Source organism: Oryx dammah, unplaced genomic scaffold (assembly GCF_014754425.2).
Source record: "Oryx dammah isolate SB20612 unplaced genomic scaffold, SCBI_Odam_1.1 HiC_scaffold_23, whole genome shotgun sequence".
NCBI lineage: Eukaryota > Metazoa > Chordata > Mammalia > Artiodactyla > Bovidae > Oryx > Oryx dammah.
This window is the reverse complement of record NW_024070207.1, coordinates 115,660,617-115,673,758: the sequence shown is the minus strand read 5'-3', so window position 1 is coordinate 115,673,758 and position 13,142 is coordinate 115,660,617. Positions and strand designations below refer to the sequence as shown.

Here is a 13,142-nt window from a genome sequence, read left to right as displayed (position 1 = left end):
TCACGGTGCTTTCCCATGCCTTTTCTGGTGGTGACCTTGTCAAGTCTGACAAAAAGGAGAGGAGGACCCTTCCTCCTGTCTTGAAGTCCCCCTCCCAGTGCAGCACCCCCTGGGGCCTCAGCCTCAAGCACACAACAGACAGGCTGTTAGGAATCAAAACCTTCCAGTGAGTGAACTGTGTTTTAGAGTCTATAGGGCTTATGCTCATTTCTCTGTGCTTGGCATTTTTAGTGCCCATACCTTACCTCCCCCTCAAAACATAATGAAAACCAAAAAAAGTTAGAGTGCAGAAAGGAACCATTGGGATTTTGCAATGCCAAGGGAAAGGGAAAATCGAGGAGATAAGAAGAAAAGGGGATACACAATTTTTAGCAGAGTATGTTGTTGCCTATTGAAACATTACATTTTTTCAGTGACTCTTGCAGCTAGATATGGTCAAATGGCTGACTTTTTGCAGGTGAAACCTAAGCAGCAGCTTTCTGTGGAGCTGTTGGGAAGGAAGTCTTTTGCAAAGGGAGAGGCATATCCCTTCTTTCCCTTCTTGCTGGTTGGTGCAAGAGATTCCCCCCTTCCTCCCATAAAGATGGGGTGAAGCCAGATACAAGGTGCCTAAGCCTTGGATCACTCACCACACCAGCTCTAGATTTCTTCTACATTTCTAAGCTTTTTTGTTAAAGAAAAAATAACTTCCATCTTTTCTGAAGAAGAGCAAAAGTACAAATAAGTCTGGACTGGCCCCTCTTCCCCCACACGCACCCTCCCTAACTCCACACAGTCGTCTCAGATCTGCACTCCATTTCCTCCCACCTTTCAGGTCTAGTCTAACTTAAACCCTACATGCACCCTCATCTTTTCTTTCAGAGCCAGCCATTAAAATCACTGCGCAAGCTGTTACATCTCTCTTCAGCCTCAAATCACCCGGCTTCCTCAGACCCCCGCTTCCAGCCCTTAACAACTCAACAAGCCAAAAATTCTTTCTCAGAAATTCGGATTCACCCTCTGAGCCAGGCCTCTGGCGGGAGCAGTAACATCCGGCAGGAGCCAACACCAAAGGGCAGGCCGGCCCTCCAGCTGCCAGGTCAGATGGACCCTGGTTGGCACGTGTCCTCTGTGACCCGGAGTGCCACAGAGGGGCCTTCCTACTCTGAACAGCTGGGTGCCAAGAGTGGGCCAAATGGGCACCCTTATAACAGAACAAATCGGTCCAGAATGCCAAATCTGAATGATTTAAAAGAGACAGCCTTGTAATGTATGCTGGAGAAGGGGGGCGGGGGTGGGAGGGGACAGGGACAATCCAGTTAGAAGGGGAGGGGTGGGTGGGGTGGGTGGGGGAATGGGCAGGGCCGGAGTGGTAAGCCAGTATTTTCAGCTTTATGAAGGTGTGTGCAATATTGTATGTGTGGGGCCAGCTGGCTCCCCACGGCCACAAATGCTAGTCAGGGATCTTAGAGCCACAGGAGTTCCTTAGGGATCACCAGTCCCCACGAGTCTTGTGTGAGAATGCATAGCGTGCCATTGAGGAAGAAGACATTCTTGCCAGGTTCTCCCCCTTACGTTCCAGATTTAGTGCAATCGCCGTTGAACTTGGGAAAGCCAAGGTGTGTTCTGGCACTGCAAGTGATAGAAAAATAGGTGTTGACTGATATCCTTACCACAGATTTGTTTCCACCTAGACTAAATGTGGGGTTTGTTGTAATCCAAGAGTATCCCTTTGAAGGGTTAGCGGATGACCTAACTGTATGTCTTAAATTGTTTTCTAAACTTCCATATTTGATAGGGTTTGTAACATTTATTTATAATTAATTAATATTGTACTGTTATAATCATTCCTTTTCTGTTAAATGTAAAGTTACTTTGAGCTGTTTGGAACATTGTGAAGCAGTGGGACAGCTACAGTAGTTTCTATAAAAACTAAACAGTAACATTTATATATTGCATCAGGAGTATTTTATTCTATATATAAATATATATATGATAAATATCTGTCTGTTTTATAAATATAATCATTTAAGGAAGTATCATTATGACACTATCTGCCATATTTTTATACATTTGTGATATGAAGTGAGTATTATATTTCTAATCAAGGGAGTTGAAATTGTGGCTGCACGGGAGTGTAGTGGTAGGAAGCTTGCTCAACTTTGAGACCCCAGCAGCAGCTTTTAGACACGATCCTTGGTAGCAGACAAGATGCAACAGCTCCTCCCAAACCTGCAGGGGAAGAAAGTTGGCTAGGCCAGTAAGAACTCCAGCAGGCCTATCTCCGTCCTCACACATTTGGCTCCTGTTCACGTCCAGGGACGTTCCTTGCACCTGAGGGGAGAACAGATCCAGGGTTACTCATGGGACTTTGTAGAGAAAATGTACTCTTCTACTTCCATTAGTGTAGAGCGTAGACCAAAGATTTGCCAGTGAACATTCCTAGTTGTGAGGTTGTTAGAGGTATCAATCTGCAGATCTTGCATACCAGCTCTATGCTCCTGAATCCCACGTGCTGCACTGGAGACTTGCGGCTGGTAGGATGGGAAATACCTGTGTGGCACTTCGGTTTCTAAATGGTTTTTTTTTTTTTTGTTATTGCTCTTTCCAATATATTTAGAAGGCTCCTGAAGCAATTCCAGATGTAGAGAAAATGGCTGTACTCATCTTCCTGGGATGGTCCATTTATAACAAGGTTATCATGTACATGAGTAGACACACGCACACACATGGCCAGAACAGGACTTAGCTTTCCCTCCTTTGATCTCCTTCAACTCCCAAGTTATTCCCAAGTATCATCAAGGCCTTTGGCCAAAAGGGGCATTGCCCCATGTCCCTGGGCCATCCTTGACAGAAATCCCCTCAACACTGTCATTCATCAGATGTATTAGATTTTCAGAAGTAGTCTCTTAGCAATAATATTTTTAAAGATCCCCTCCCACCCCTCAAAGAGATATTCTCAGTATTTATTACTTGCCCCAGGATTGTGAGAGTGTCAGCCCCTGAATCAAGTCAGCTATAATTGAAATGTGCTGAGTTACTGTTCCCCCTCCCCTAAGATGTTAAGAATCATAGCTCTGATGATTATAAAGATTATAAAGAAAAAGGTCTTAGTTTCTTTGAAGCTTAAACTGTGTGCATATTGCATTTTTATATAACTACTATACTGATGTGTATTGATTATATATAGAGGTCATTTTAAGGTGCTTTTAATTTAATTTTAATAAGTGTAATAGGCACTAAAATGAAACTCAACTGGGTACTATCATTGAAACAATTTGATTCTAACCAATAGTTTGCATGCTCTTCGATTCTTTTTATATCTGACTGCTTTCACCAGTTCAGTGCTGTCTGAGTAGCTCTGAATTCTGGCTTTTTCCAGGCAGCTGCTCAGTTATATAGTGACGTGGACCCTTAGCAGTTTTTGCCTGGATACTAATGACTCTAAAAGGGTGTGTAACTCTTCTTTTTTAAACTCGATCTGTACCTTGTATTCCCCCTTGCAAACCAGAAACTCCATTTTTTTCCTCTGGAAAGACTTCTCACTGTGCTGTGCGCTTAGAAACTGCGCAGTCACATTGCCATGCTGTGGCATTTGAGGCTCATTGTCACCTAGGGGCTGGTTTCCCATGTTTTCATCCTTGCTAACACTGGGATCTCAGATGTTTGCAGAACATTTATATTCTGATGGTTCTTCAAAGAAGGGCTAGAATAATTGCCTTCTACCTAGAGTAAAGTAAACCTAACTGATGAAGAGTCAATACATACTTTTCGTACATTCCCAGATTTGAGCCAGAAAATATCTACAATGTTTTCAACTAGTGTTTTTGAGGTAGCTCTTTTATCCTCTTCTCAGCTTTTGTCCATTCTGACTTTCATTGACCTCAGTAAGCTGTAAGTGAACTCCAATCCACATTTCTAGCATGCATGATTCTCTTCCTGCTTGCAGAGGGGAATTATAAAGTTTTCTCTCAAATCTAATGGGCCCTCTCTTAGCTTTTAACTCATTTTCCTCCCATTGATGAATTATTGGCCTCACAAAGATTGTGATCTGTGATGGGATTAGGACTTAAAAGTCTCAAAAGTCTGCATTTTCTTTAGGAAGGGAAGTTTATGGCATCCATGTTCTATTATCTGCCGTAACTTCCTAAAGGATTAAAAGGTCAAATGAAGGCTTATGAATTGCTTTATTTTATGAAAGTGTCACTGATCTTTTGCAAAGAAACTGCTTCACTGTTTTTCTACCTTTGCTTTACTGCCATCCTCATTATTCTTCTCAGAAGTTCTGAATGAACTTTTACTGAACCTTGTTTGGTCTCAGTCAGAGGTTTAGCATCTCCAGAGCCCAAGACAACAAGTGCTCCATGCCTAGGGGCTCAAGTGAGTTGTCTCTACAGCAGCAATTCTCAACCAGGGCCAGTTTTGCCTCCTGGGGGCATTTGGCAATGGCCAGAGACATATTTGATTGTCACAACTGGGGGTGGTGGTGTGCTACTGGAATCCAGTAGGTAGAAGCCAGGGATGCTGTAAACATCTTGTGTGCACAGGAACACCTCCCGCCCCGCCCCCCCCCGCCACAGACAGAGAATGATTCAACCCCAAATGTCAGTAGCGGTGAGGTTGAGAAACCCTGCTCTCCTGAATTCCAAGCCCACCTGCCCGCAGAACTTGGCTCAGCCGTGGTTCTCTGCAGGCTACAAGACTACAGGTATGAATTCTTTACCGTCGCATTCTCTTTTTAAAGAGTCTTCTACCACCATTCTCGAATCCCTGGAATCCTATTGTTCGTTTCCATTATCTTGGGCCTGCTAAAAGGTGCATCTTTGGGGAAGAGACCAGAGTCACTTCATAGGTGTTTGAGAACTTAAATTCTAGGTCAGCATCCTTAGAAAACCTTTCATATAGCCATGAAGCTTATATTTAAGAAGCAAGCAGCAGCCTGGCAGATTGGCATGATTTTTACCAACTGCTCAAAGGCATACGTGGCTTTAGCTGTGTCTCCCACAAGAAAATGTCTTTGTTTTCTATTCAAGTCATCTAATAACTCTTCACAAATATTGGCGTATGACAGACCAATTAGAGGCAAAAAACTCTTAGTTGGTGGTCATGATGTGGCTGTTATAGGAGTATTTGTGCTGTATGCTTTGGTTAAATCTGTTTTAAAACATACTTTAAGATTCACCATATGCAGTTGTACTTTAATTCTAAGCTCAGATTTATGCTGGTTAGTTTCTAGTCACGTCATGTATTATAAAGTACCTTGTGGTGTAGAGTTAGCCAGTTTAGCATGTTCCTATCCTGAAAATTAGTGGGCTTTGCTACGAAATGCTATCCCATTTTCCCTTTCCTGCACCTCTTAGTTAACGTCATAGTACCCTCACTTCTTAAACTAGTTTTTAGAGTAAATAAGGAAAAAAGCCATTTATTTTCTTGTAGCTATGTATGAGAATGACTCATAAGTGTGCAACTTTTTTTCAAGGCCAGAGGATTACTTTTCAAGTATGTAGAAGGCTCTGTCCATTTCTGTTCACCTAGGTCCTGGTGGTGATTCAACTTTTAGCAAGGGCAATGGCTCATTGCAACTTATTCCTAGAGCTCAGCTGGGACTCAGAAACCTGCATATTCTCTCCTGGTCAGAACTTTTTTTCTGGAGAGCACTGCTTTTATATCTAGAAGTTTGTTACCTCCTGCATTATAATAGGACATTGAGCTCCATGCGAGCACTAAGATCCACAGACTTGTACTTTTGTGAACTGGGAATGTGGTATGATACACAGAACCATGTCAGAAAATAATGAAATACATCCTTGCCTCCTTCAGTTCATCACTAATAAAGTGTGTAGGCAGAGAAAACTTATTTGCAGTTTAAAAAAATAGTTTCTTTACAAGAGGCTGCAGAAACGATAGTACAAATGTTAAATGTCCTGTCACTAATCCCAGGGTCAGAATCTCACAAGAACGTTCTCTTAGAGACTTGAAGGGCCAGCTTACAAAATAAAAACTTGTAAGTGGTTCTGATTTCTTCCTTTTGCATCTTGACCAGCTGAGATGCAGAATATCTTGAGGTCTGATTCAGCTGGGTAAAAAATACTGTCTTAGAAACCACAAGTAAATGCAAGAAAGTGAATCCATGACAGGATGAGTCCGCCGTCTTTCTGTATACACACAATGTGATAGTAGTAAAGTGGCTAGAAAACTGTGGGCCTGCTGCCCTATTCTATTCTACTTCTTTTTTAACTGAATGTACTATAAACAGTCATAGAATTTTGTGCCAAGTCAGTTACTACATGAATATTCATTTCCCATAGTGCTTTGTTAATACATCAGCATTTGGCCTGGTCCTGACTCTACCTTTCTCCACTCCAGGCACTGATCCACCTTTCTATGTATTTCCTATAGGCTATTAAATATATATCGATATAATCACGACCTGCCTTGTACTTTCATTCACTAACTGTTTACTCCCAAGTTTGAGGGAGGTTTGTCTTTTATTTTGCCAGAAAAAATTTGTAATAGTCTACACGTTGGATTTCTAGGGCCAGAGAACTACAGCAGTAAAACTGGTATCTCTTCTAAGGCCCTTCATTACCCACAAGGTTAACCTCTCTGAACCCCATTTGATCCTTGGGTTGTATTTTGATCTTCCTTTGGAATCTTAAAAATCGGTCTCCATGTTGTATGCAGATTAGAAGTTGCCTTGTTCGCTACTCTTCCAGCGCAGAGTATCAGGGAGAAAGAGGCCTTATCTGTTCCTCCATCCCCTCCATTTTGACAGACTGCTAAGAATTCCTCAGGACTTCCTTTGGTTTGGGATTTTACATTCCCAAAAGCCTGATGTGATTCATTTCAGGCATAGACAAGTTTGTCCCAGTGCTCTGCTTCAGGGCTAATCAGACAAAACCCAGGAATAGAAAAGGTAGATGCCTTGACTTTTGTCCCCGTTGTGGGATTAAAGTATTTATTGCCAGAGTTGTCAAAAGCTCCAATTATAACACATTCAGTTTCAAGGGGGGGGAAAAAATGATGCTTTTCCTTCTGGAGAGCTTTTAAGTTCTCCACAGCTTAGATTTTCCAAAATGGAAAGTAAAGCTTGTATAAAATCTGTTTTCACTAGAAGTATTAATATACAATTGATTATAGTCAACTCGGTCCATTTCCCTCTCCTTGTTTCCTCCTTGGTCACTGATTGAGTCGGGCTGGAGGGGTAATGCTGTGATTGTAAGAAGTAAATTCTCACATAAATGTGGATTGATCAACAGAAACAAACCAAACAAAATAGTTGCCCCTAATTCCTATCTCCAAGAATTGCTTTGTGCCATTTTGAATTCAGGTAGTTATTCTGTATATATTTAGAAGACTATTCTGAGCTTCTTCAATCTCTAGGAAGTTTGAAGGGGGTATCTGGGAAGACACAGGGCAGGGAGACTTTGAAAACCCTGCTTGTGCCTGAAAACAAAAATAGGGATAAGCCAGAGTGATGTAACATCTAAATTTGTGGTAGATGAAGAATCAGTTGAAATTCTTAATTGCACAGACTTTATAATCCATAATAAAAAGTGTAATTCCATACTTTGTACTGTGGCAAGGGTGTGACGTGGTGTTAACCTTTTTAATTTTTGAATCCAAGCTGAATTTAAAGTGTTGAATATTTAAATTCCTCACAAGCTAATTATGTACCATTTGTAAAGTGTTTATATATCTCTTTGTATCATGTGTTGGTACATCTTATCAAGTTTTTTCTGGCATGTATTCCATTCTAAACTTCTGTAAAATTTCTATTGTTGCTGTAAATATTATACAAATATCTATTCCGTGGTAACCTTAATTATCAGCATGAAATGGTTAATTTTTACTGAGCACAATGTATTTTTGAATGGACCTTCCCAAATGTCTTTAATAAAATGCAGATTTTGCACTGACTGATGTGATTGCCAGGCCATCCCCATCCTGAGCACTGTGGTCCCTCTTGTTTGAACAGCAAGCAGCTCCGCGGTCATTCCTTCTTTGTAAAGAACTCATTTGAATTCAAATGAAGGATAATGGGTCTTTGAAATTGGAATCAGTTTAAGGGACAGAAATTATTGTAAAGCAGGGTAAATCCTGTTATTTACTGATGTTGATAATTTTTTTTTTTGTATTTATAAAGCTTTTCCCCCCTTCTGGCATTTTGAAAACTTTGGTTTATTTTACAGTTGAGTGTTGCCTCCTTTTTACGTTGCTAAACACTTGGTGGTTTGGGGAAGATGGGAAGATGTCAACTTCCTGCATAGTGCCATGGAGGAAGCAAAGGTGGACAACTTAATAAGGATTTCTCCATGTTTTGGAACAGGGGGTTGGCAAACTTTTTCTGTAAAGGGCCAGATAGTAAATATTTGAAGCTCTGAGTCACTGGATTTCTGACTACTCAACCCTACTCACCGTGCAACTCTGCCATTGTAGTGCAAAAGTAGTATAGATGATATGTAAATGAATGGGTGTGACTGTGTTCCAGGAAAACTTTATTACAAAAACAGGCAGGGGACCTCACTTTATCTTTAAGGATAAGAAGACCAACTAAGTAAATGGGGTGAGGGGGGGAGCTTAAATTTTGTGATAACATGTGTCAATATTCTCCAACTTTCTTTATCTTTCTAAACAAAGGATGGAGCTAAAACACTTTCTTACAGAACTGTGTCACCAAATTCTTCACTCCAAGTTTCTCAAGTGTCATATAGACTTGTGGCCTATGATTTCAGCTATACTGTTTAGATTGACTCAAAGTAACTGAAGCTTGTCACTTTTTTATGTTCATAGCACTTACTATGGCTGGGCAAATTGCCAAGTATTTTACTTATATTAATACATTTATTTTTCGGAAGGCAACAAAGTGGATAGTATCCCCATTTGTAGATGAGGAAACTGAGGTTTCTGGCATTTACATTAACCTACCCAAGGTTACCCTGCTAGGATTTGAAACCAAGTACTTTCACTGTTAAGACTATACTCTTTACTATACTAAGCGATCACTGTTTCCACCTATAGAAACTGACATGGGTTTGTGCCGTGGGGCAGTTCATGTACCACCCTTCCTTTCATCTCCCATCAGGTGGTAATTGATCTGATTTGAGAGTAGAACATTTCATTGAAACAAGTCACTGTGTGTGTGTGTGTGTGTGTGTGTGTGTGCATGCTAAGTTGCTTCAGTTGTGTCTAACTCTTTGTGACCCTATGGACTGTAGCCCATGAGGCTCCTCTGTCCTGGGATTTCCCAGGCGAGAATGCTGGAGTGGGTTGCCATGCCCTCCTCCAGGGAATCTTCCCGACCCAAGGATTGAACCCACGTCTTGTACGGCTCCTGCATTGGTAGGCAGATTCCTTACCACTGAGCCAGGGGAAGCCCATGTACTTTAACTGGACGTTTCCCCCACAGAAGAAATAGTACTACAAACATAGTTCATGTTTTTAATAGCAAGATTCTGTTGGGCTTCAGATGTCCCTCAATAAAAGTTTTATTTTTTATACATTCTGTCATTAATTAAATGAAGTAAGAAATTCAAATGCTGTTATAAACAAATCATAGATAAATGTTTTACAGATCTCATTGTTTATTAAACTCTGAAGTATTGAGCAATTTCCAATAAGAAATCTCAACTGACTTCTTTGCAGAAATTGACAAGTTGATCGTCACAATATTATGGAAACTCAAAGAACTCAGAGTAGCCAAAATGATCTTGAAGGAGAACAAAGTTGGAAGACTCATGTGTTACAATTTGAAAACTTACTACAAAGCTACCATAATCAAAACAATGTAGTACTAGAATAACAATAGACATATAGACCAATGGAATAGAATTGAGTGTCCAGGAAATTCCCTGGTGGTCCAGTGGTTAGGACTCTGCTCTTTCATTGCTATGGGTGCAATGAAACTAAGATCCCACAAGTGACATGGCAAAAAATAATAATAATAATTATATATATATATATATATATATATATATATATATAGAGAGAGAGAGAGAGAGAGAGTGTCCAGAAATATAAACCCTCACCCTCTGGTCAGTTGATTCTTGGTAAAGGTTCAAGATCATTCAATAGGGGAAGAATAGTTTCTTCAACAAGTGTGCTGGGACATTTGGATATTCACATGCAAAGAATGAAATCAGACCCCTACCTCATATCGTATACAAAAATTAACTCAAAATTGATCAAAGATTAAATTTAAAAGGTAAAACTATAAAATTCTTGGGGAAAAAAGCAAAAATAAATCTTCATGATCTGGATTTGGCAATGGTTTCTCAGATATGACACCTATAGCACAAATAACAAAAGAGAAAAAATAAGTTGGACTTCATCAAAATTCTAAAATATGTGTTTCAAAGGACTCCTTCAAGAGAGTGAAAAGACAGCTTATGAAATAGAAGAAGATATTTGCAAATCATTTATCTGGTGAGGTATCTAGAATATATAAGGAACTTTTACAACTCAATATTTTAAAAAACAACCTAATTTCAAAAATGGGCAGAGTCTAAATAGACATTTCTTCAAAGAAGGTGTACAAACACAGTAAACACATGAAAAGATATTTAACATCATTAGTCACTAGAGAAATGCAAATCAAAACCACAATGAAAGATTCTACTTCATACAAACCAGGATGGCCTCAATCAAAAAAGACAGATAATAACAAGTGTGGAGAAATTGAAACCCTCATACATTGCTGGTGGGAATGTAAAATGGTATAGCCACCTTGAAAAACAGTCTGACAGTTCCTCAAATGTTAAATCAAGTTACCATATGACCCAGCAATTCCACTTCTAGGTATATACCCAGGATAAATGAAAACTTGTACACAGTTGTTCATAGCAGCACTATTCATAATAGCCAAGAAATGGAAACATTCCAAATGTCCATCAACAGATGAATGGATAAATACAATGTGGTGTATCCATACATTGGAATATTCAGCCATGACAAGGAATGAAGTACTGATACATGCTACAACCTGCATGAACCTTGGAAACACTATACTAAGTAAAAGAAGCCAGACAGGAAAAACCACATATTGTATGATTTCATTTATATGAAATGTCCAGAATAGGTAAATCTACAGAGACAGGAGATTAATGGTTGCCCAGAACTGGGGTGGGCAAGTGGGTTGGAGGGGTGATGGCTAGTGGGTACAGGGCTCCTTTTGGAGGTGATAAAAATTTTCTAAAATTGATTGTGATAATGGTAGCTCAACTCTGAATATACTAAAAGTCATTGAATTATACACTGTAAGTGGGTGAAATTTGTATGCTATGTGAATTTTATCTCAATAAAGCTATTCCAAAACAGAAGTTTCCAATATAAACAGTTATTTGGAGAACTTTCATCCCTGCCTCACCCTGTTTACTTCTTTTCTTTTTTTCCCCTTAACTGTACTCCCCATTCTGAGTCTGGTGTGCCAGTTGTAGTCCTGAACTCTTAGGATACTGCCATTTTCTCTGACAGTCCATATCACAATAAGAGTTCATTCATCTTTCCCAGTAAGGATCTCTGTAGGCATTCTGTTCAAAGTGGATTTGTCCATGTATCCTAAGGCCAGAGAAGGATTTTTTTTCCCTACCCTGAATTGATAACCTCCCGCATTGCAGGCAGACGCTTTACCATCTGAGCCACCAGGGAAGCCCCTATATTCGAAAGAAGATTGAGCAGAGAAAGGTGTTTTTCCAGGTTTAAGTATACAGCATGGGTATTAGAAAGATGCTAGGTTAAATAAGCTGATCTAAGACCCACAATGCCAGAGAAGAGATTAAGGGATTTTAGGAGGCTGGCCATTCACAGAGAAGGTGAATATGATGTCCAGGATCGTGTTGGTGTCCATTCACTAAGCTTGTTGTTTGAAAACAAAGTAACTCAGAGAAATGAATTTCTGCTAGCAAAGGCTGCACTGTGTCAGGGCCAGAACAGTCTTGGATTCCCTAGTCTTGCTGGGGTCCCTCATCCTCAGATTCGACCCTCTCCTGGCTCCTACTTTCAAATCCTCTCCTGCCCACGTGCCCTGCTTCTGGGGAAGGGCCTGAAAACAGGCTGAGCTATAAATAACAGAAGAGGCGGACTGTCCTTCCCCCAGCTGCCTGCTTACAGAGCTCCTCTGGGAGGGGAAGGCCAGACCAGCCCATACTTTACAAGGCAAGGGGGCTGAGATTGGGAGGTTGGAAGGTTGGGCTCAGCAGCGGCCTGGCTACATCACGCTTCTCAGATTGTAGGTCCTGATCACTTCCAGCAGAGTGTACTTGGCTGATGGGCCTCCTCTGTAGCCAGTGACAGCTCCTGGCCAACTGTTTTCCCAGAGTTAAGTTTGTTGAAGAATGGTAGCCCTAGATAAAAGGATGTTCTGGTGTGTTCTGGTCATTTGGGTTTCCTAAATACAGGGAAATTTTGTTCCTTAAATGTGTAGCCTGTCCCGGGTTATTCAGTTAAATACTGACCACAGATGGGGATCATGTATCTGAGGGCATGCAGAGTGGAGCTGTCTGTAATGAGCTCTGAACCTCCCCTGCCACTGCGTGCAGGGTTGGGCATAGGAGGTGAAAGCTCAGAGCATGGGAGACCTTCTTACCTCTGGGGTGTTCGGTCATGCAAGGCTCTCATAAGACTGGGACACCAGCTCCCATCTACCAGACTCATCTGCACCACCCAATCATCCCCAAACTCCATACCCAATGCTCTAAAGTCCTAAAAGACCATAATTTAATGAAAACCTAGGAGAAACCACAAGCTTGCTCCCCCTTTGTGTTCAAAGAGAGGCTTTATAAAACAGTATGTTTCTGTTTTGAGCATGGTAAAGAAAAAAGAATTTTCAAATTATCAGGGCTGCTTTGCATTCCCCTGCAACTGCACCTTTCACTGCATCAGAGACTAAAAACAAAAACAAACAAAAACACCCCCAGAGCAGCAAAATACTCCTGCTACTTAGGCTTTCTGCATGAAAATTGTTTTTAGAGACATTTTCTTTGTTCTTATTTTCTTTGACCCTGAATGGGAAATAAGTTCATTTTCATTTTCTCTCACTGAAATTGGAAACTATGCAAAAAAGATAGTATTCTCTGCCCAGCCCTGCACTGAAAAGAGCCTGTAAAATCTAGCCCTGTTGGTCACAGTGATAAGTCAGCATTCCCCCACGGGCCACTGCACCCTTC

The 13,142-nt window shown here is 40.7% G+C and overlaps 1 protein-coding gene across 1 annotated transcript in view; it reads left to right on the top strand.

Annotated features, from left to right (window-relative positions):
- CDKL5 (cyclin dependent kinase like 5) overlaps positions 1-1,260 on the top strand; it is a 169,088-nt gene extending 167,828 nt beyond the window's left edge. The window contains exon 18 of the mRNA XM_040266544.1: positions 862-1,260. Within this exon, the coding sequence (XP_040122478.1) occupies positions 862-1,248 (387 nt within the window). The 3' untranslated portion in view covers positions 1,249-1,260. The remainder of the gene's footprint in view (positions 1-861) is intronic.
- Positions 1,261-13,142: the final 11,882 nt, after the last annotated feature.